This window comes from Protopterus annectens, chromosome 11.part0 (genome assembly GCF_019279795.1).
Source record: "Protopterus annectens isolate FY-2018-M chromosome 11.part0, PAN1.0, whole genome shotgun sequence".
NCBI lineage: Eukaryota > Metazoa > Chordata > Ceratodontiformes > Protopteridae > Protopterus > Protopterus annectens.
This window is the reverse complement of record NC_056745.1, coordinates 217238463-217261183: the sequence shown is the minus strand read 5'-3', so window position 1 is coordinate 217261183 and position 22721 is coordinate 217238463. Positions and strand designations below refer to the sequence as shown.

General features: G+C 40.0%; 1 protein-coding gene across 1 annotated transcript in view; it reads left to right on the top strand.

Annotated features, from left to right (window-relative positions):
• VEZT (vezatin, adherens junctions transmembrane protein) overlaps positions 1–22721 on the top strand; it is a gene marked incomplete in the record, with an annotated part of 850549 nt that overhangs the window by 158799 nt on the left and 669029 nt on the right. The window contains 1 exon segment of the mRNA XM_044087638.1: positions 10605–10676. Within this exon segment, the coding sequence (XP_043943573.1) occupies positions 10605–10676 (72 nt within the window).

Below are 22721 nucleotides of genomic sequence, written 5' to 3'. Positions count from 1 at the left end.
TTCTTACTCCTACCTCAACACAGGCCTTTAGCTGTCCCTCCTGTACTGGACATTGTAGATGATGCCTTCTTGGAATCTAGCCTGGCCCCTGACACTTCACCTCCGGCTCCCAGAAAACCTGACTGGTATTACAAAGTACCTGACTCTCACAAGTTCCTCTTTAAGAATCCTACTGCAGATCCTGACACCATTTCACAAGGGACCCAAAGGCATTAAGGCTACTACTGCCAAAAACCCTACCCCCTCTGATAGAGATTCCAGGGCCCTGGACAGATGGTGTAAGAAGGTATACACTTCTGCCACTTTGGCCATTAGGGCCTTAAACTGCCAGTTTCATATGTTAAAGTATCAGCAGCATATTATTGGCTTGCTTAAACAAAAAATGATGTTGATTCCTGACTGCTGAAAATAACGAATTATAGGATTTAATGCATTCTGCTGAACAAGTTGGAAAACATACTTTGCAATATGGTTTTGATTAATTAGAGGCATCTTGCAGGGCTGTTGTCACTGCATCTGTACTTAGAAGGCATGCTTGGCTTAAGGAGCAAACTTTGCCAAATCACTTTAAAGCTAAATTACTGGATGCTCCCTTAAACCAAGACTGCCTGTTTGGCAACAAAGCAGAAGTAGTACTTGAAAAGATGGAGGAAAAAGCTAAATCTTTGCAAACTGTTAGATTTCCGGCAAGTACAGCCTCCCAGATTTAGTAGGCACTGGCCTTCTAAGAATTGGTCCTTTCCTGCCTCTTCCAGGCCTTCTCAGTCCAAACCCAGGACCAGCAGGCCACCCAGGTTTCAGTTTCTAGGTACTCACAGGCCTAAGCATTGGGGGATCCCACTTACAAAGCTGGGAGTAGTAAGACACCCCCCTCTGGTTAACTGTCACAATGTCTTAACTTTAAACCTTCCAAGCCCTGCTCAACTGACTGTTCCTTTAGGGGGAAAGATCGCTCTGCATGCAAAAAACTGGGAACGCATTACCCAAGACAATGGGTTTTAAATATAGTTTCTCAAGGATACAGATTCCACTTCCACTCCTTACCAACCCCAACCCCAAATCAGTGGACAGAAGCTCAAAAGCAGGTTTTTTCTCTTCTATGTATCAGAGCTATTCAACCTGTCCCAGAAGAGGAATGGGGGCAAGGATTTTACTCAAGACTTTTCCTGATACCCAGAAAAGACCATTCCTGGCATCCTGTCCTGGACCTGTCTGTCCCAAACACCTTTTTTGTAATCCCAAAATTCAAAATGCTAACTCTTCATCAGCTGCTTCCCATACTAGGCAAAAATGCCTGGTTGGCAACACTGGATTTAAAGGAAGCCTACCTGCACATCCCAATAAGGGAATCTTGCAGAAAATACCTATGCTTCAGAGCAGGTTACATGCACTGTCAGTTCTCTGCACTACCCTTTGGCTTATCTACTGCTCCCAGGGTATTCACAAAGTGCCTAGCTCCAGTCATTGCATACTGCTGGCAGAGAATTATTCAATTATATCCATACCTGGATGATTGTCTAATTCAGGCAGAAAGCCAGGACATACTATTAAATCATCTGGCATTTGTAAAGAAATTACTAACTTCTCTGGGGTACACCATAAATGAGAAGAAATTCCATCTAGTACCCTGCCAACAAATTGTATTCCTGGGAGCAAGCTTGAATGCAACTTCCCAGATGGCCTACCTCACGCCAGAGAAACAAGTTTGACAGCCTACTTCAAACTACTGGCCACAAAGACCCAGCTATCTGCAAGGAAAACACTGCAAGCCCTGGGGTTCATGGCCTCTTGCATTCTACTAATTACATATGCAAGACTGCATATGAGGAAACTACAATGGTATCTAAAAAGCCTATGGTGTTAACATTCTCAGGACCTAGAATCAATGATTCCTATCATCCCTTGTCTACAGGCAGAGTTCCTTTGGTGGGCAGAGGCCTGCTACCACGACAAGGGACTGCCATTCACTCTACCCCCTGCCGCCCAAAACCTAACAACAGACGCATCAGACTATGCATGGAGGGCTCACTTGGCAGGGCAGTGCATTCAGGGCAAATTGAACCAGAGTCAAATGCATCTCAATCAAAAAGAAATGTTAACTGTACAGAATGCTCTGACAGCCTTCAAGGAACACATTCTTCCAGGACAATTATTGGTAAAGACTGACAACACCACTATTATGTGGTACATAAACAAGCAGGGGGGAACCCACTTGTACCCTCTCTGCAGACTAGCCATGGCTCTGAGGAACACAGCCTTGAGCTACCAAGTGCATCTACAAGCTCAGTTCCTGCTGGGCAAGCTAAATACACTGGCAGACGACCTAAGCAGAAATCTCATGGACCCACACGAGTGGAATCTGGAACCAAAGATGGTCAATATTTTCAGGAACAAATGGGGAAGCCCAGAGATGGACCTGTTTGCCTCCCCTCAGAACTACTAATTGGACAAATTCTGCACAAGTTCTGCACAAGGACTCCCCACAGACAAGCTTGGAAAGTGGATGCCCTGTCCTTCACCTGGAAAAAACTCCCCACAGACAAGCTTGGAAAGTGGATGCCCTGTCCTTCACCTGGAAAAAAATTGTTTATGCCTTTCCCCCTCTGCCTCTCCTCTCCTCTCCAAAGTTCTACTAAAGATCAAACTGGACAAACCAAGGACAATTCTCATTGCACCAGACTGGCCATGCCAACACTGGTACCCCCTCTTGCGCAGTGTGTCACTGCTGGAACCACGGCACCTGCCTCAGACCCCTTCCCTGCTCTCCCAGCAGAGGGCCAGATTCTGCACCCCCAGTTCCAACCCCTGAACCTTGCAGCCTGGCTAATTACCTGAGCTCTCCGTTACCATCCCTTAGTAAGCAAGTGATGGATGCACTCTGGAGGCAAGGAAGCCTAGTACTAGAAAATCCTATGCTGAAAAATGGAAAAGATTCTGTTCCTGGAACCAAACTCAGGGGATGGGCACAACATTGCCCGATTTGCCACACATTCTTCAGTACTTAACTGAGATGCTTCATAAGGGCCTTTCCTTTTTTCCATTAAAATTCATGCCTCGGCCATTTCAGCACATTATAATGCAGAGCCACCTCTCTTCTCTCATCAACTGTGGAAGCAATTCCTCAGAGGGGCCAAAAACCTTAAGACCACCCAGGAGAGCCCCTACTCCAGCCTGGGACCTCAACTTTGTATTGGAAAAGCTCACTCTTCCTCTCTCCGAGTCAGCTGCAAATGCAAAGTTGAAATTACTTTCTTAGAAAACAGCCTTTCCTCTAGCCATCACTTCAGCAAGAAGGGTGTCTGAATTGCAGGCCCTCATGGCAGTGGAGCCTTTCATCATCTTTCATGCAGACAGGGTGTCCCTCAGGGCCAATCCTTCCTTTATGCCCAGTGTGGTATCCGGTATGGCTCGTAATCAGTCCATTCATTTGCCAACCTTCTTTTCTAATCCACAGAACAAAGGGGAACGAATACTGCACTCCTTGGATGTGCACAGACAACTTAGATTTTACTTGGACAGGACAAAGCCTCTCAGGAAATCTGAACATCTGTTAGTTGCATTGGCTGCAGGGGCAGAGGGGAATGCCATTTCAAAGCAAACCATTTCTAAGTAGATAGGCTATAGCATTAATTTCTGCTATAAGCACCATGGAAAACCTACCCCACAGGGGATAAGGCCACATTCCACCAGGGCTGCATCTACGTCTACAGCCTTTCTCAGAGGTTTCCCTACTAGGGACATTCTAGAAGCTGCTACCTGGAGTTCTGTACATACCTTCACCAAGCATTACCACTTGCCAATTTTTTCTAAATCCAGAGCTGGTTTTGCCACTGCAATCCTGCAGGGCCTAATAGCTGGACCTAATGCTCTCTAATTGCCTCCTCCCTTCCTTAGCTTTGGGAATCTACCCAAATGTAATCACTGCAACAGTGAAACATGAAGAACATAGTACAGTTGTATACACTTACCATAATTGTAGATGTTTGAGTGTATTCACTGTTGCAGTCCTGGTTATCCTCCCTCCAGCCCTCTGACTTCTATTGACTATACCTCTCTTCTTGTTTATTATAATAAAAGCTTTCTCGTGTATTTGCTTTTTGTTGGAGGTGTAACCTTGTATGTAATTGCTTCCCATTATGGGGGCACCTGACATCTGGGGCAAAAAAAAAACTGATGTAATGGCATCAGCTGCATGCTTTATACCCCCGAGTACCTGACGTTATGGAAGATGAGACAGCAACCGACACAGGACCCAAAACCTTGATAATCAGGCCGACTGAGGGCTACCTGCAAGCAGATAACCCAAATGTAATGACTGCAACAGTGAATACACTCTAACATCTGCATTTATGGTAAGTGTACACAACTGTACTTTTCTTTATCTGTGTGTGTGTATCTATATATTTATAGCTATATATATATATTTAGATATATATGTATAGATATATGTACGTGTGTTTGTGTATGGAATGCTTTGTTTCACTGGTCTTCTGTGTAGTGTCCTTGTGTTGTATTTTTCAGTGACTTTATGGATCTCCATGATTTTTAAGTATTTGTTCCTTTTGACTTTGCAGCAGCTTCTGGCAACCTTGTGTTCTAATACTGAAACATCACGTCTGTAGTACACCACTGTTGGCTAGCGTCCCTTTGACTTATTTTATTGTTGTAGACAGGTTTTTATTTTTTATTTATTTATTTATTTTTTATTGTTGGCAGTCTTGTTTTCCATCATTTAAAATGTTGTTAGAGGAAAACGGAAATCCTCACTGGGATTTGTGCCTTGACACTTAGAAATCGGTGCACAGTTCGTTACCGCTGCACCTCAAATTCCAGTATAACTATGATTTGTAACTAAACACGATTTATAACTAAACACCCAGAGAGGTAATCCTGAAGTAAGTCTCCACAAGCATGTTTAACATTATCATTAGACAAGCTGCTAATGATGGTGGAATGCAGCCCGTATCTACAATGTGCCTTTACTGTGTTGTCCTTAATCAGAAAAAAAAAAAAAAGCTAAATGTTTAGGTAAAATGCCATTTTTATTACTGCATATAGGGTGGGACCTGAAGGCCGTGTAATGTACAAAAGCAGTGTGATGCCATGTGATAGGACTGAGATGCAGTTGTCTCTGTGTGTTTGGCTGATGGGTTTTAGCTTGAATATTTTATGTGGTAGTGAGTTTCACAGCTTGCTTTTCCCACTTTTCTCCACCGTGGTGCAAACATTTAGTTGGCATGTATGATTAGGGAAGGGGTGGAGGGTGCTTTGTTCCCTGCAAAAAAATATTTGTGTGTTTATTGGTTTACCATTTTCGAAATTCGTTTTTCAATAAACAGTGATCCAAACAGTTCTGTGATGGTTTATAGGTACACTAAATAGCACTGGGAGTGTTGTTTGTACTCAAGTATCTTGCTAATAGGTTAATCACAGTTGGGCAAGGGTAAAGAGTCTTATCAGGGGTATATCTATTGATTTTGGATTTCATAAACACACAAGGGTACTTGTTTGAAAACAATAAAACAGGTGTTGCATTTTTCATTTTTTGTCACAGGTCCCCAAAAAATCCGGCAATACCAAATTTGTCCATTAGGCTGGTGTGTCTTAAAGTCCTAGTTGCAAAATCATTGTTCATGATATTCCCATTTGAAAAAAAAAGTGAATCCCTCTCAGTGATTTTCTTGTTAAAATAAAGCTGTGATAGGCAAGAGGATAAAAACTGGTGAATCTTTCATAGAGCAGTATATGCTGAAAATAGTAACAACTTACAAGATAGAATATAAATTTTTCCTTGTAATGGTGTGTGTGTATTAACATGAGAAGAATCAGCAGAGCAGCCTAGTTTTAAATTCTTAATTCATTCCTTAGCATTTGAAACATTACTGACCATTTGAAGCAAAGGGCGGCATATTGTGAAAAAGAAAACACTTGGTTATAGAGTCATAGGGAACAAGGGACATTAACAGCCAAGTAGAACCTAAAGATAAAATTAAAGTGAATTGCAAACTCACAGTTGAAGGGCAATTTGCTGGATCACAAGGTGTTTTAGAAGTTGCTTATTTTGCATTTGTGACTGGATAACTGGGGCATTACTCTTTTGTGAGTTCTTATACCTAAAAACTTCAGAAAAATGAGCTGGATAATAACATTAATGAAAATGACACAATACTTTTGCATTTCATATAGCAAAACAATATATGTACCATGCAACCATGCAGTGAGTAACAGGCCATTCTGGAATAAATAAAAGTCAAAGTGGTTAGAAAATGAAATGCTTCTTATGTACTTCTTATGGCTGCATATCGGAGCCTAAGAAAGCTGAGTCGTAAGTTAGGTCACATTAGTGATGGCTTTAATGGGCAGGGCAGTGTTTATTAACACAAGGCTTAACAGCTGCAGTGGTCGAGCAGGAACTGGAAATGTAAAAATGGAAAGTTTTGCAGTGCACTGTGCTTCTTCCACTCAGGAAGTGTTACGCAGAGTTACCAACCCCAAATAAAGCCTTATCACTGTAGCGGAAGTATAGCTCTGAAGATCTTTCAAGTAAAAGAACTCGGCACACAATTTCTGAGAGAGAAAAAAAATCTGTTTAATTTGTGTACAAAAAAGCCTTCCAAATGAAGGTACACAAACATCATGAACCACAGCATTTGCCAAAACACTGTCATTCATATCATATGTAGCTGCACATGAGAAAATTAAAACACTTGGATCTGTTTTGGGATGAAGCCTTACCTCTGCTTTTGCATAAATTCTGCACACCAGGCTTTTAATGCAAGCCTGGCTGCTGTTAGAAAGTGACATGGAGGATAACAGGATGCAATCCCAGCAGAAAGTGGAAGACTGAGATTACCAGAATGGTGTGCTGTGGAGGGGCAGCACATTGATTATAGGGATGACTTATATTGTTGCAGGTGAGGAGATGCTTACCATTTCAAATCTGGCATGTGCAATTCTGTGTGCCTTCATATTACAGGCAGTGTTCTGGGTAATGATGACCAGGGGGAAAAGAATTCTCCCATATCATTGCTCATCATATAAGTAATACAATTAGTTCTGAGTCTGTACTGTAACACTGCAAGCAAGCAAAGTGTCTAACAAAGCCTGCTTTTTTGGGGGGGGGGGGGGGTTAGTCGGAGGAATAAGTTCAACTCTATATATCTTTTTAGCTCCCAGCCTTTCTTCAACGGGTACATACAGTTCATTCTCCTACTCTGGAATTTCATCTGTTATCAGGATGAGAACTGTCTGGAATCTGCCTTTATCCAGGCAGTCGTGAGAGGACTTTGTACATTCGCCTTCACCTCCATATCTGTCTGCACATCTGCAGGGAAGAGACTGACTTGCCACAGCCAGATATATCTGACTTGCCTCAAGATCAGAGCCTATAAGCAGCTTACCCAGTAGCTGGATAAGTCTGCTTAATCCCCCAGATCTGGAATTTGCAGGTGTCCTTGTTGGTCTATCCTCGGATGGCTGGCACTTCCTCCAGTCAGTGGCCTGCATCATTCATTTTTTTTAACACCTTTATTGAATTATTGCTTAAAACATAGGCAAGCATGCATTTATGTAAAAGAAAACAAACCATATTTCATAATGTAACTGTGAACATGGTATCACATATTCTTTTGTATAATTATCAAGCCAGCATAAAAAAATGCCCAATCCCTGCCTTCCCCATAAACTTCACTATTCCTGCTCCTCTAAAACATTATTCTGCATGGAGTGTTCCAGCAGTTTTTTTTTTTTAATGTTATTTGCTCCTACCCTTTTCTAAAGATCCCATTCCACTTTTTATTTCCGTTACCGTATTCATTACTTCAAATACAATTGATTTAGACTTTGACTTCCTTTATCTAGTAATTGCTTTTTTGACAGCCACCAGAATTAAACTTAACACGCCCTTGCTATGTCTAGGCAATTCAGATCCTGTATTCCAACTCAGAATAGCCTGCGTCATTCTTGGTGCAGACTGTGGAGATATTTTTTTCTCCTGCCTTAACCCTTCCACTGCAGGGAGCACACAGTCCCTTCACAGTAATGTATGCTCCCACACACACCATGAGAGCTGTAGTTATGGGCTTGGAATTCCAAGTCTACATCTCATGGTCAGTGGCTTACATGAAAGCCTCTGCTTGCTCTGGATTACTGCCATTTCGTCCGTCCTCAGAACGGGTGAGATGATTCTGCAACTCACTCCCATCTTTCTGCCAGCTTTTCCATACCAGAGTCGCTACTCAAACTTGGTTTGTCTGGATCTCTGTCATAGTTTTCATCCCTCTGTGCCACAGAGCTGTGAGGAAAAGTTATCATTTGATGAACGTCTGCTGAGCAGTGCCAATAATGTACAGTAAAAATGGACTTGATCAGGTCCTGAGCAAAAAATGTTTTTCCGCAAAAACTGAGAGAGAGACTTTTTTTTTTCTTTCAGATAGTCTTGCATAATGCATATACAGGGTGATGCATCTGCTGCTATGTATCTTTTGGCCATCACTAATCATACCATTGGGTGGTTTTGCATTCTCAAACATAATACCTTTGACACTCATTTAAAATTGTTGTTACAGGGAGGTAGACTTCATTATTTTGGGAAGCATAGTAGTAAATAATGAGAGGCAGGAGTTGTGAAGAGCTGTTCACAGCCTTTACGTAGTGCAGTTTCTGCATGGACTACTTTTACTTTCTTGTACATAGTATTTGGAACTCTAATCTTATAGTGTGACCTGTTTAGTCATGCAAGCGTTAAGCTGTGCCATATTTAAATCATTATATGGTGTTTGTCATTGTTAATGAGCTGTCTCCCAGATTGCTGCTTTTTTTTCTGCAGTGTGCTACACATGAGCAATGTCTAGAGACGGTCTCCTATGATTTCTAGAAAAGGAGACTTGACATGATTGGATCACGACGACCACAGCACTGAGAGTTTTCTTCTTGTCTAACTTCAGGAAATGCCCTGCATATCTATACCAAATATACATAATTGTTTGAAAAGGGTAGCCATGGATGCCTCATTGATGTCCTCGACAAAATCGGTTAATCAAAGCAGCACATCTAGCTTGCGCTTCTGGCTGCTGTTATACAAAACTTGCATCGTGGGTTAGTTATAGGTAGTACTTTTGAGAAGATGGGGGAAGGTAGCTTGTCTGGTGCATTTCATCTGAGATGCATCACTCAGATTCCAACATTCACCGTTAACTAGAAAATCAGAGTACACACACCTGCATTCTAGCTTGCTCCTCGCTTTACAGGTGGGTGGACTGCTGGACTCCTAGAGGGCAGCTGCTAAACCAGAGGTTTTGAGATTGGTGTGTCTGACCAAAAATCCCACTGCTTTGGTAGCTAAGTGATATAGTCAGCTTTCTTAGGGACAGGGACCACTATATCTTGGTTCTTCCAAGTCAGCTTTGTGGCATTATATTTAATAATCTGCCAATGTTGTGACGACACAGGACAACTGACTATTAGCCATAGACATATAGGCTTGCTGCAGCCTTGTGTGGGGTAGGGGGCATGATACATAAGTTGTAGATGTTCCATAGGTTTGGGATTATTGTTGTGGCACGTCTTGGTGTCATTGTCATCATCATCATTATCTGCATTGGTATGCTGTGCTGTGAGTTTTGGTTCTACTTACTGCATTGTCTCTTTCTGTGTTTCTCTTCAGTGCATGTAGTCAGAGGAGCATACATTCTTAGGAACAAACATCACAAGTGTGGGCTATAGAAGCAATTGAAACTCTGTGACAGGTGGTAGAACCTAGATCTAGAACTAGGTGGTGCTGACGTCAAGGGTTAGTACAGCATTGTTGGGAACTGCTGTAACAAAGGTTGCTGTATTGTCATGGTAAATCACTCCTCCATTGTGGAGGAGTAAAAGAACGGCAGTTTTCATGAAGTACGTGGGTGCTCATTAGAATGCATCCACGCTTTTTCACATCCAGCCCTTTCCTTGATCAAATGTTTGTGTGTGTGTGTGGGGGGGGGGGGTTGGGCTCCTCTTTTATATTTAGCTGAGAAATTACCAATGGCAGCACAGGAGTTCACTATTAGAAACAGCTGACATCTGACTGCAGAGACTGTTGGGAAATAACATTTAAAAAAAAAAAAAGCTAATTAATTAGATTTAAAAGCGTATCTTCTGTCTTACAAGACTACTCCAGTACAAAAAGCAAAGGCAAAGTTTTAAGTTAATTTGGACCATCCTCCACAGATCAGTGAAGTCCAAGCTGCACTATAGCTCTTTTGTGTTTCATAACTACCTTCTAGTCATCCAGGAAAGTTTCAGGTTAAGCTGAGTAACATAAATAACTGCCTTGCTTTTCTAACTTGACACCTGTTTCTCTGATCATTTTCACAACTGGCTCTGAGGTGCAGTGCTGTGTTGTTGTGAATGATATGAAAGACTTGGGGTATCAAGCAGGCCACCTTGTCAAACGTTTAAAAGATCTGGTGCAAGATAGGCTAGGTCAGCCCAAGTATTTGGAATTTCAAGAGAAATTGCCATAAAAAGCAAGTAAGCCAGTAAACAAAGAATGAATGAATGATTAAAAAAAATATTGAAATGTATTCAGCAAAACTGACTACTTTTTTTTTTTTTTTTTCCAGCAAAATATTTTTTTGAAAGTAACTGAATCCTTGAGAAGATACGGAAAGAGAGAAAGCAGAGTAGACCATCTGGTAAGTTGCTATCCTTTTTAATCAGGATGGCATACCTTTTTGCTGGGGAATTGCTGGACAATTCAGAAGTTACTGCTATAATCAGATGTTGATGTTAATGACAGCTTCTAACAGATGATGATCTGCATATTGATCACTGTTGCAGTAGCATAATCTGTATGGAATAGAATTTAACAGCCAATTCAGCTTTCAAAGCTTTTAGGATGCATTCTTTGCACCCAAACTTCTAGCCACCTCAAGCTGAGCTGACTATAAAAACAGGTTTGGGTGCCAATCCCTTCTGAACTTTCGTACTACCAAGAAGAGCGCTCCTTTTCCAGTTTTTGAGGATCAATGGTCTGCTAATGCTGTTGCATTGCTAGTGGATAAGTTCACTTTGGGGGGAAAACCTTCCACATTGTTCTGTTTGTGAGTGCTCTACCCGTGCTTTTCTGTGCATTTTTGATTTTTTGAGGTTTCTGTGTTCTAGTGTAGTCTGTTTGCAGTTAAAAGTATTCTCTAGAGTCTGCCTGCTCCTTGATCTGTTTAAAACTTCATTTAGTGGCCACAGCTAGGAGCTGTAATAGTGAGCATTACTATAATTGCATTTTTATTTAATTACTAAATTGTAAACTGCTTTTTCATACCGAGACTTGTATTTTCTCTTTTTGAGTGTTCTTTCTATGCATTTAAAGTGAGGTTTCTGTGTTCTGCTCAGCTGGCATAATCTTGACAGAGGACTGCCGTTGTCCAGGCCTGGTAGTTTTGTTTACTGTGTTTCTGGCAGCCATTTTCTGCTGATAGTCTGTCTTCATTATTATTGAGAGTAACAGGGTTTCCTGACCCTTCTGTAGTACGAGTGATTGGGTAATATCAGGGGCTAATAGGACTGAGTAGTAATTTGATTTTCTATCTCTTCCATCCATACTGGTATATAAACCCTGTGTCTGGAAAAGGTTGTGCTTGTATTTATCAGGCTGTGGATGGTAATTCATTACTGAAACTAAGCAAAAATTCCTTAAGATTCCAAGAGCAGGATAAGTTATTTCTTACACTTATTTCATTGAATTGCACTTTTGTAACTCTTATTGTGCTATACAGTTAATCTACTATATTTTGCACGGTTATAAAGCTTTTTTTTACTGTTTCACTGCATTTATCTACTGTTTTTTACTGATTTAACTGTATTTTTCATTGCTAGATACTGTTTCATTACTCTATTTACATGCTTATTGAATTACTTAACTGTAAACTGCTTTTTCATACAGAGTTGTATTTTCTGTTTGTGAGTGCTCTATCTGTGCTTTTTGTGCAGTTTTGAATTTTTTTTTTTTGAGGTTTCTGTGTTCTAGTCTAGTCTGTTTGCAGTTAAAAGCATTCTCTAGAGTCTGCTTGCTCCTTGATCTATTTAAAACTTTCATTTAGTGGCTACAGCTAGGAGCTGTAATAGTTTTCCACCCACCCACCCACCCTCCCTATTGTTGTGGTGTTCATATACTTGGTGGCTTTGCAGTTGCCCGCCCATACTGTATATTTGATCTGTGGCACTCCTCACAGTCTTGTGTCATTAGTTCATTCAATCTAATAGAGAACATTTGTGAAGGCCAACCCATTCAGATTCTTAACCTTGAATTAACTTCTGTTCCAGCTTTCTTCATTTCCACTTTACTGGGAAAAAAATTCTAAGCTTGTTTTCCCCCTTTCCTGTAACAAGTCTAGTCCAGATACAGATTTGCTGTATCCAGGACTAAGCTCCTGAGCCCCCCCCCCCCGCCTGACTAGGGTTAAACTATTTCTGGTGCCATAAAGTCTGCTGTTCAAATTTTCCCTTGCAAGTAGCCAGCTTTTTAGTGTTAGCACTCAAATCTGTTTCTTTGAACTCAGCACTTGTTCAGAACCTGTTGTAAGCACCAAATAAGCTGCAAATTACTACAGCACTCAACTTTCCTCACTTGTCTAGAGGAAAACAGTTTTTAGTACTTAATAAATAAGCACCTATCTAGGCATGTCTAAAGGTCAGCTCCCGGTGTTTTCTCCTGTCTACATGATGAATCTGGGCACCTTGGGGCAATGCAGCAATTGCCTTATATACACAGACAACCCTCTCCTCCTACCACCCAACACTACAACCTGTGAGAGATGCACTTATATAGCCAAACTGGAAGCAAAGTGCTCTTCACCGAAGACTGGACTATACAGTTAAGAGGAGAAGGTAAACACTTGCACCACACCACACTCATCACATAGTCCTTCAAAACCTACACCACCAAAACACAGACACATAGAAACACAAAACACATGACTACATTCACGGAGGCTCTCAATAAAAGTCTGCCCAAACAACCAAGACCTCCAAAGCAGAAATGCAAGCAACCTCCACCCCTCCCCAACACAACCCACATGACACACAGCCCACAAAACTCAGTGTGCCACTCAACTACAGCCCATAAGGCATAACATACCCAACACTCTAGTCATAGGTATCTCTATAGTCAGGCACACTGATGTTCCACTCACTAGGCTAAACAAGGAGAAAGTTACTGTCAGCTGCCTGTCAGATGCCAGGATCCGCCACATAACGCATGCACTCAGGTAACTCCACAAGTACAAATATGACTGTGTCATTGTCCATGTTAGTGCTAATGACCTGAGACGTACCTCCCTGGACTACATGAAAAGAGACATGGAGGAGACTGCACAGAAATTACCAGTTGAAAAAATTTTGTTCAAGGACCTATCATCCACAAGCCTGGAAAGTGGACGCACTCTCTTTCAATTGGACAACATTGACAGTTTATGCCTTCCCGCCTCTTCCTCTACTGCCCAAAGTTCTATTAAAAGCCAGAGCAAAGAGGCCGCAAATGATTCTCAGACTGGCCAAGACATCACTGGTATCCACTCCTGAAGAGCCTGACACATTCCCCACAATGGATCCTACCTCTAGTCCCTCTTCTGTTGTCCCAGCACAACTACAAAACCCTTCACAGCCAGCTCAAAACCCTAAATCTAGCTGCATGGAGAATTCCTTGATTTCCCAACAGGCTCTCCTCTCCAAGGAGGTGCAGGATGTCATCTTGGAGGCCAGAAGACCTTCTACTAGAAAAGCCTACTCCGCCAAATGGAAACGGTTTTGTGCCTGGAATCAAGAAAAGGGCCAGAATCCTTGGGTAATAAATATACCTCAAATTTTACAGTACCTAGCTGAGATGTTACACACTGGACTTTCCTTCTCCTATAAGATCCACGCTTCAGCCATTTCTGCACAATACAACACAGATCCTCCTTTATTCTCACATCCTCTCTTAAGGCAGTTCCTCAGAGGGGCAAAAAATATAAAACTCCCAAGGAAACCACCAGTCCCTGCTTGGGACCTCAACTTCTTATTGGAAAAGCTGACCCTTCCTCCCTTTGAGCCAGCTTCTTCAACAGAACTACAATACTTGTCATGGAAAACAGCCTTTCTTCTGGCTGTCACCTCAGCACGCAGGGTTTTGGAGCTACAGGCCCTCATGGCTGTGCAACCATTCATCATTTTCCATCAGAACAGAGTTTCCTTACGAACCAACCCTACCTTTATGCCAAAGGTAGTATCCAGTGTAGCTTTGAATCAGACTATCCACTTACCTACCTTTTATCCAAATCCACAAAACAAAGGGGAAAGACTACTACATTCCTTGGACATTCACAGACAACTTCGTTATTATTTGGACATGACAAAGCCATTCAGGAAATCCAAGCAACTCTTTGTCCTATGCTACAGGTGCTCAAGGAAAGGATATTTCCAAACAGACAATTTCAAAATGGATAGCCCACTGCATACGCTTTTGTTACTCATTTCATGGAAAAACTGTGCCTGCATGCATCAGATCCCACTCCACCAGGGCCACAGCTACCTCTGCAGCTTTCCTCAGGGGGGTCCCTACCAAGGACATTTTGGAAGCAGCCACTTGGAGTTCAGTGCACACTTTCTCCAAGCACTATCACCTTCCACTATACTCAAAATCTAGAGCGGGTTTTGCCACAGCAGTCTTGCAGGGCATCGTCGCTCCTCCTAGTTCCACTTAGTGCCTACCACCCTTACTTTGCTTTGGGATTCTTCCCATCTGTAATGACTGCAGCTGTATGCACGATGAACATAGTACAGTTTTGTACCTACCATAAATGTAGATGTTCGAGTGCTCATACAGCTGCAGTCCAGGTTACCCCCCCCCCCCCGTCCCCTCTTAGGACAGGCCTTATGACAAACACCTTATCATACAACCTTTTTGGGGTATTTTTTTATGGTGTATTTGCTTGCAACTACTGTTTTTTGATTATTTTATATTGCATGTTTGCATAACATTATGTTTTGCCTTCCTTCTGGCGACACCTGACATCTGGGGCAAGAAAAACTGAAGAAAATGGTGTCGGCTGCCTCTTTTGTACCCCTGCCGCACTGACGTCAGGGAAGAAGCGACAACCGACGCGGGACCTAGACTTTGGAGTTCGGCCGACTGAGGACCCGCCTGACGGTAGGATAACCCATCTGTAATGACTGCAGCTGTGAGCACTCGAACATCTACATTTATGGTAGGTACAAAACTGTACTTTTTATTTCTTGCTTTAATAAAATTTTATTTGGTCCGGTGGTCCCTGCCTTGTTTTTATATTTTTTTATATTTAGATCCATTCCATGGATTTTCCACTCCGAGTTTTGTCACTGTGAAGGAATAACTCTGGATTTTGGGTTTCATGGCATCCACAATTATCATGATACATCTTGAAGACTCCAAAAAAGGAGAAATAGATACATTTTGGAGAAGTATTTATGAATTTCCTTTGGAACATAAAGATGCTAAATGGACAGAAGAAGTAAAAGAATAAGTTTAAAGGTACAGGATATGAAATGGGATGAAGTAACAGCCAGAGAGATTGAAACAAAGCTAAGAAAAGCCTATACTTGGAAAACTTCCAAGCCCATATTCAGTACCTAACTTCTTGTTAAAAGTATTCACATCTTTGCATGAAGATTTAGCTACGAGTAAGAACTGTTTATATGCGCACCCTTTACAGACACCAACCTGGCTAACGACAGGAAAAACAATGCTCCTACTTGAGTGAACCTGCAAGCTACCCTAAAAACTATAGACCAATAACTGGCCTTCTGCCGACTTATAAACTATACACTGGAATTGATGCCGACAGAGTTTGTAGTCATTTAGAAGAAAACTAAGTTATAGCAGTAGAACAAAAGGGCATTAAAAGAAAGTCATATGGAACAAAAGATCATTTGTTAAATAAAGTCATAGTGGAGAATTGTAAAAAGGGGAAGAATGCAAGTATGGCATGGGTTGACTACAAAAAATCATTTGTTAGTATCCCACATTCATGGATAAAAGAGTGCTTAAAAAGTACAGGATACACCCTGCACTGATCGACTACATTACAGTGACTATGAAACAATGGCAGACCACTGCAATTAAGCCATGATAAAGGACAAATGATTATTCCAGAGGTAAAAATTCAAAGGGAGATATTCCAGGGTGACTCTGTCACTACTGTTGTTCTGTCTTCCCCTTAACCCATTAAGCTGTCTACTTAACATCTTAGGCCATGGCTTTAATTTGGCTTCTGGAAAACAACAAAGTGTAAAGACTTCTCTTCTTCTCTTTGTCAGTGGTTTAAAACTGTATAGCTCATTAGATGAGGAACTGAAAACACAACTGCAAGTTGTCAAAACTTTTTCAGATGATATAAGAATGTTATTTGGTCTTGATAAATGTGCAAAAGCAACCTTTAAAGCAGGAAAACTGCAGCACTAAGAAAACATCGGTTTGGGACAAGAATGTGATCTAAAAGAACTTGAGCAAGAGAAAATATACAAGTATTTGGGAACTGATGAAGGATCAACAGTAAAACATGAACAAATGAGAATAAAACTTGGTAAGGAATACGTTAGAAGACTTAAATTAATCCTGAAAACAGCGTTGACATCTAGGAACAAAATCCAGGCTATAAACCAATTTGCTTTTCTTGTCCTAACTTACAGTTTTGGAGTGACTGGCCCCAAAACGTGTTTGATAGATTAGACAGGAAAACAAGAAGGATACTTCATGTTCACCAAATGATTTATAAAAGTCAGTGCATTACCAAGATTATGCATTCCACATTCAGAAAGAGGAATAGGCCTCCTTAAAATTGATAACTTGTATAGATCTGCAATCGTGGGACTCCACAGACATCTGCTGACCTCACAAGACCCAAACGTAGTGAAAGTTTTGAAACATGAGGAGAATCAACCTAAGATGACGTCTCTACTTAATCTAGCAGAAGCATATCGGCATCAAGCAGGAATGGAAATCAAACCAGAAGTAGATAAAAATCAGACAGCAACTGAATGTGCCGAAAAAACAAAAGAAAGAATATAAGGTGAAGGACCAGATGAGAAGGCAAGAAATGTGGAAAATTCATGAATATAGTTGCAAGTATAGAAAACTTCTGGAAGAACCTCATGTTGATAGGGAATGAACGCAGGAATGGGTAAGGAGAGGCGAATTCAAATCCAGAGATGAAAGATTAATATTGGTGGCCAAGGATAGTGGGCTTACGTACATGCTAGCTTACAAGTCCATTGAACATGTGGGAGAAACCGACAAATGTAGGTTTTTTAAAACAAAATTGGAAACAGTGGCACACCTTGTTGCTGGATGTGGCATACTAATGGCAGAAGGACTTTATACTGAAAGGCATAATAATATTGCAGACTGTTGCACTAGCAATTGTAGCTAACATGGTATTGAAGTGGCTGAAAAACACTGGAAACATGAGCCACAGATAATCATAGAAAATGATGGAAATCTATATCACATGGGATCACCCATTGCTAACTGTTCAAAAGATAGATGCTAGAAAACCAGATATAGTGGTCCATGAAAAGATGATAAAAGTAGCATTGATCATTGAAATTGCCACACCCAGTGACTACAATGTCTTGCGTACAGAGAGATACAAAGTCATAAAATATCTGGATTTGCAGACAGAAACAAGAACAATGTGGAAGAAAGATACCCAGACAGTTCTAATAGTAGTAGGAGCAATGGGTCTTGAACAAATTAATTTACAGTCGCATTTAGATACGTTACCAGTACATGTAACCCCGTACGAATTGCAGGATGAGTCATTACTGGGCACATTGCACGTGCTGCGAAGTGCACTTCTGACTGATATCAAAGACTGAAACAATACTAATTTCATGAACTTTAATCGTAGTTTGACTTGGGAATGGGGTCCTTTCCTGTCATGGTATTAAAAACCCAAAAGACTTGGAGAAATTAAAAAAAGAAAAATATAGTGGTATCTGAAGTATTTGCTCCTAGCATCAAAAGTCATTGTCTCCTCAAATTCAAATTTTCGTATTTGTGAAAAGAGAAATCATTTTATGGCAAGATCAAATATCCCTGAATCAAGGATTCCCATTTTCCCCTCCTGCTCCAAAACTGTCCTTTTACAACAGACTCCTCAGGCTGTTTGCAGATTGGTGTCAAAGGTAATAAAATTGCAAGGTTTGTGGGACAAGAAAGACGGACAAAAGCACATAAACATAAAGATTCCAGCTCTTATAAAGGCTCTCAACTGTCTAAATCATCTGTGGTCCTCTTCAGGTACTTAAACAATTACACAGTGATGTGGTACATATACAAGGGGACCCAGATTTCTACTTCCTTTGCAGACTAGCCTTGTTAGCATAGGATGTAGCTTTATGGCACAATCTTGCTCTACATGCATCTTGCGTTCTGTCAGAGCACAACTGTGTGGCAGGACAAAGGCAGACCCTCATGAATAGAAACCAGATCAAGTGATTTTATAAGATTTGATCCATCTGTGGAGAATTTCTCCGGTAGACTTCTTTGCCAGCTGACTGTTTGTTTAATAGAGACGGCAAAATTCTGTTCCAGGACTCCATACACGAGACCTGTCAGACAGATGACCTTTCTTTTCCTTAGACAGGTGTGCTCCTGTGTGCTTTTCTACCCTTTCCACAGATTTCCCAGTACTTTCCCAAAGATCATCACAGTGACTTCCTTCTAGGCCAGGCAACAGTGGTTCTTCCTTCCTTCTTTAGGAATTTGCCTGGGGCAAATAGCACAAGCTTCCTCACAGACTGGATTTATTCACAAAAGAACAGGTGTGTTGGATAAATCCTTACCCCTAACGACTACAACTACAATTACAATTTATTGCTTGGATTATAGTGTCTTAATACCTTTTAGGTACCTGTTTTCTCAAGATGTGCAGCAGGTACTAATGGAGGCAAGAAAGCTTGCTACTAGAAAATTCAGAACTAGTGTTTCTCTGGCTTTAGTGTATTTGAGTTACTTTCATATGGCCTGTCTTTTTCCTCCATCAAGGATGATTTGGTAGCCATTTCAGTATGTCTGCCTGTGGATCCCCCTCTTTCAATGTATTCTCATGTGAATAAGTTTTTGAAAGGGGTGCTATATAAGAAACTTTCCAAAAAACTAGTGGTTCCTCCTTGGGATATTAAATTTGTTTTAGAGTAGCCAACGTTCACTCCATTTGAATCAGCTGGACTGAGTGACTTGATCTTACATAGAAGACAGTTTTGCTGATTGCTGTGGTTTCTGCAAGAAGTGTGTCCGAGTTGCAAGCTCTATGGTAGGATAACTTTCTAATTTTTCACAGAGACAAGGTTTGAGAACTAATCTTTCTTTTATGCTCAAAGTGGTATCCAGGGTGACTTTAAGCCAAGCTATCCATCTCCCAGTTTTCTTTCCAAAACCTAAAAATAAGGGAGATAAATTTTGTTATGTCAAGATAATATGAAGAATCCTTTCATAACTTCCAATCAGTTGTTCATTTCTTGTGAAAGTAAAAAGGAGAGAGCCCGTGTGAAGACGGACTATTTTCAAATGGTTGTTTCTGGCTGTATTAGCTTTTGTTATACCCTCCACAACAAAACTGTTCTAGTCAGGTTAAGGGTGCACTCAGTTAGGGCTATTGCTTTGTCTGTGGCTTTTTGGATAGACTCTAGAATTTTTCTGCTAGCAGCAACTTTGTGTATACTTTTGCAAAAGCACTGTAAACTGGAATCCTTTGCCAGGTGTAGGACTAGTTTTGCTAGGAGCTTTTCTGAGGGCTCTAACCTTCCCTTTTCACCTCCCAACTCTAAGCTATTGTATTCTACTTGTGTAGTGTAGGCTACTGTGGCAGTGATCAATATGAAGCATATAGTAGCTGTATAAGTAAGTGTGCCATAATGGGTGATGTTCGAACGATCACTTCTGAGGTAGCTGCTGCCTCCGTCCCTTTTGTTTTATGGTGTGTTTTTTTTATGCCAGAGTATGAGCATGTATTTTTTTCCTTTTCCTAGCAAGGCTTAGCCTCCTCCTCTCAGTAGGACTGAAAGCTCTCAAGGGCTTGGCACCTAAACCTGCCTTTTTTAGTCAGCTCAGCTTGAGCTGGGTAATGGTTTGGGCACATGGAAGGTGCCCTGAAACTTTGGAAACTGTAGATATTGCTTATACAGAATATAACGTGTATGGCTTAGGCTACTGCAGCAGTGATCATTCAAAGCTTTACTGTTATGGTAAGTTTACGTACAAAACCGTAGTTTGCTGGAGAATGAAGTAATTTTAGTTATTAGTAAGGGTATCCATTTGTTGCTCAATACTTGACTCTGTATTACAGTTTATTTATAATCCTTTAACTCCAGTGTGCACTTGTTTGCTTGTTGTCTTTCATTTCTAGAAGTATTTGTGTGCGCGCGTGTATTTGTGCGCGTGTGTATTTGTGTGTGTGTTTTCATAGTTCAGTAGAAATGCATCTCACTGCAGAGGTGAGGCAAATTTAAAATTCATGCTCTGATTTTTGGCCAAAATGTTTGTTTCAGCATCCCTATTATTAGAAAGTCTCTTCCTTTAGTTCGTATGGAATTGTCAGCATCAGTAAGTATACTTTGCAGTTGCATTTTATTAGCCAGATTGTTCAAAGAACATGGAGCAGTCTGAGTTTCATTGTACAACATAAGCTTGATTTCTGCTTTATTTTATTATTGCATGTTTTGTGTTTGCCAGCTACTGTGATTATTAAAGATTAGCATCTTGCTTCTGCTTCCTTATCAATTGGTATTGGGTGACACATTTTACATCTCTAAATTTCTGTTTTTGCCAGATATTTGTTTGATTACACATTTATGTAAGAATCCCAAGGCTTATGTCATAGTTAATCCTTGTATCTCTTGTGGTTTTAATTTGAATATATGTACTAAGCAAGATTGCTCACATTCTCTTCTACTGTATTCAAAATTCAGCCATTGTAACTTTTGCCAATTTTGTAAGAAATAATGAAAAACAATTGAAATTTTACGATTTATCCAACATTCTCATCTTAGATTTATCCAACATTCTCATCTAAAATTATCCCATTCAGATGTCATTTTCTAATGTCAAGAAAATAACAATACATCAGTAAAGGAGAGTAGTTAAATCAATTTGCTTCTTTGAGAAAATATCTAAAATGAAATTTAGTAATGAAAAACTGAATTTCTAGCAATTATAAACAAAGGTAATTTCTTGAATTACAATTTTGGTTTGATAAAAATCTGGCTATATTTTAATATGATTACAAATGATTATGAAACATAATTGATATGATTATTGCAGGAATTGTTTCAGTAATTACAAAATGTAATTTATTTTACACTTGATAAGACTTTCTGTTACTAAGCTGATTCTTCTGCTTGCAGTATTGTACATTATAAACTTAATTTCTTTAATTCTGGGGGGAAGGTAATAAAAAGTTTACTTTTTTAAACTTTTATGGAACCCTTCTAAACCCTATATCCTTATATAAAAAAAAATCACACCCGCACATGAGTTAATGGTGGAATTGGTTTTGCTTATTTATGCACATCTCCAAGCTTCTGTATTAAAACTGCTTTATATTGGCAGCATTGTCATTATGATATTAAATTGGAACTGATGCATTTTGTCACTTATTGTGTAAATCAAACTCCTATTCCTTGGGTATCAGTAATAGCATATGGATTATTCAAATTTTACTTAGTGGTTCACTTAATAAGCTTTCTATTACAAACTGTCAATATACTTTTGTAATATTTTATGAATTTTATTTAGAAATACTAACACCTGCAAAACATTTTTCTTGATTTTAGCAATAGCATAAACTCCTGATTGTCTACATACCATTATTTAGAATAAAATTATAACTCTATTGTGTTGGTCTCAATGCTTAAGTGAAAGAGATCTCTGTTTATTGTATACAATTATTTCAAGATTTGATTTGGGTATTAATATGTGATATTAAATATTTAGAAGAAAAATATTAATAAACTCAGAAGATTATTATTATCCTAAATTATTAGAATGTTTCTCTCCTATTATTAATGGTAATCATGAACTAAAGCCATCTTTATCCAAGTTATACAAGTTTTTTTTTTTTTTTAAGCAGGAAACATTTTTATTAAATTGTCATGTATGACATAGGCCATGTTACATTTATATAAATGACAAACCATGGTGACACGCCATGTTACATTTATATAAATGACAAACCATGGTGACAAACCATGGTGACACAATCTCAATTGCAGACATATACATTTCCAAACCATGCCACACAACTGTAGCTGCAAACATAATATATCACTTTTAACATATCCAGTCATTGTTGGTCAGTCATTACATAGATCATTCAAATCCTGCCTTCTTTTAAACCTCGTTCCTCCTTTACATGTATTGATCCCACAGTTCCTATTTTTTGCTTATGTAATTTGCTCCTACCCTTTTCTAAAGATCCCAGTTCCAGTTGCTTGAAATCTGTTACTATCTTCCCTACTCCTAGTAAAGTTGGTTTAGACTTGGATTTCCATTTTCTAGTAATTGCTTTTTTGGCAGCCATCAGCAAAGCCTTTTTGTTTTATAGCTCAAAAAAATCATTTCCCCAGTTACTGCAACTTCAGCATCTCCGACAAAACTGTCTGCAGGGAATCTTTAAAGTCTACCAACTCATTACACTCCCAGAAAATATGTTCCCAGTTACCTCTTT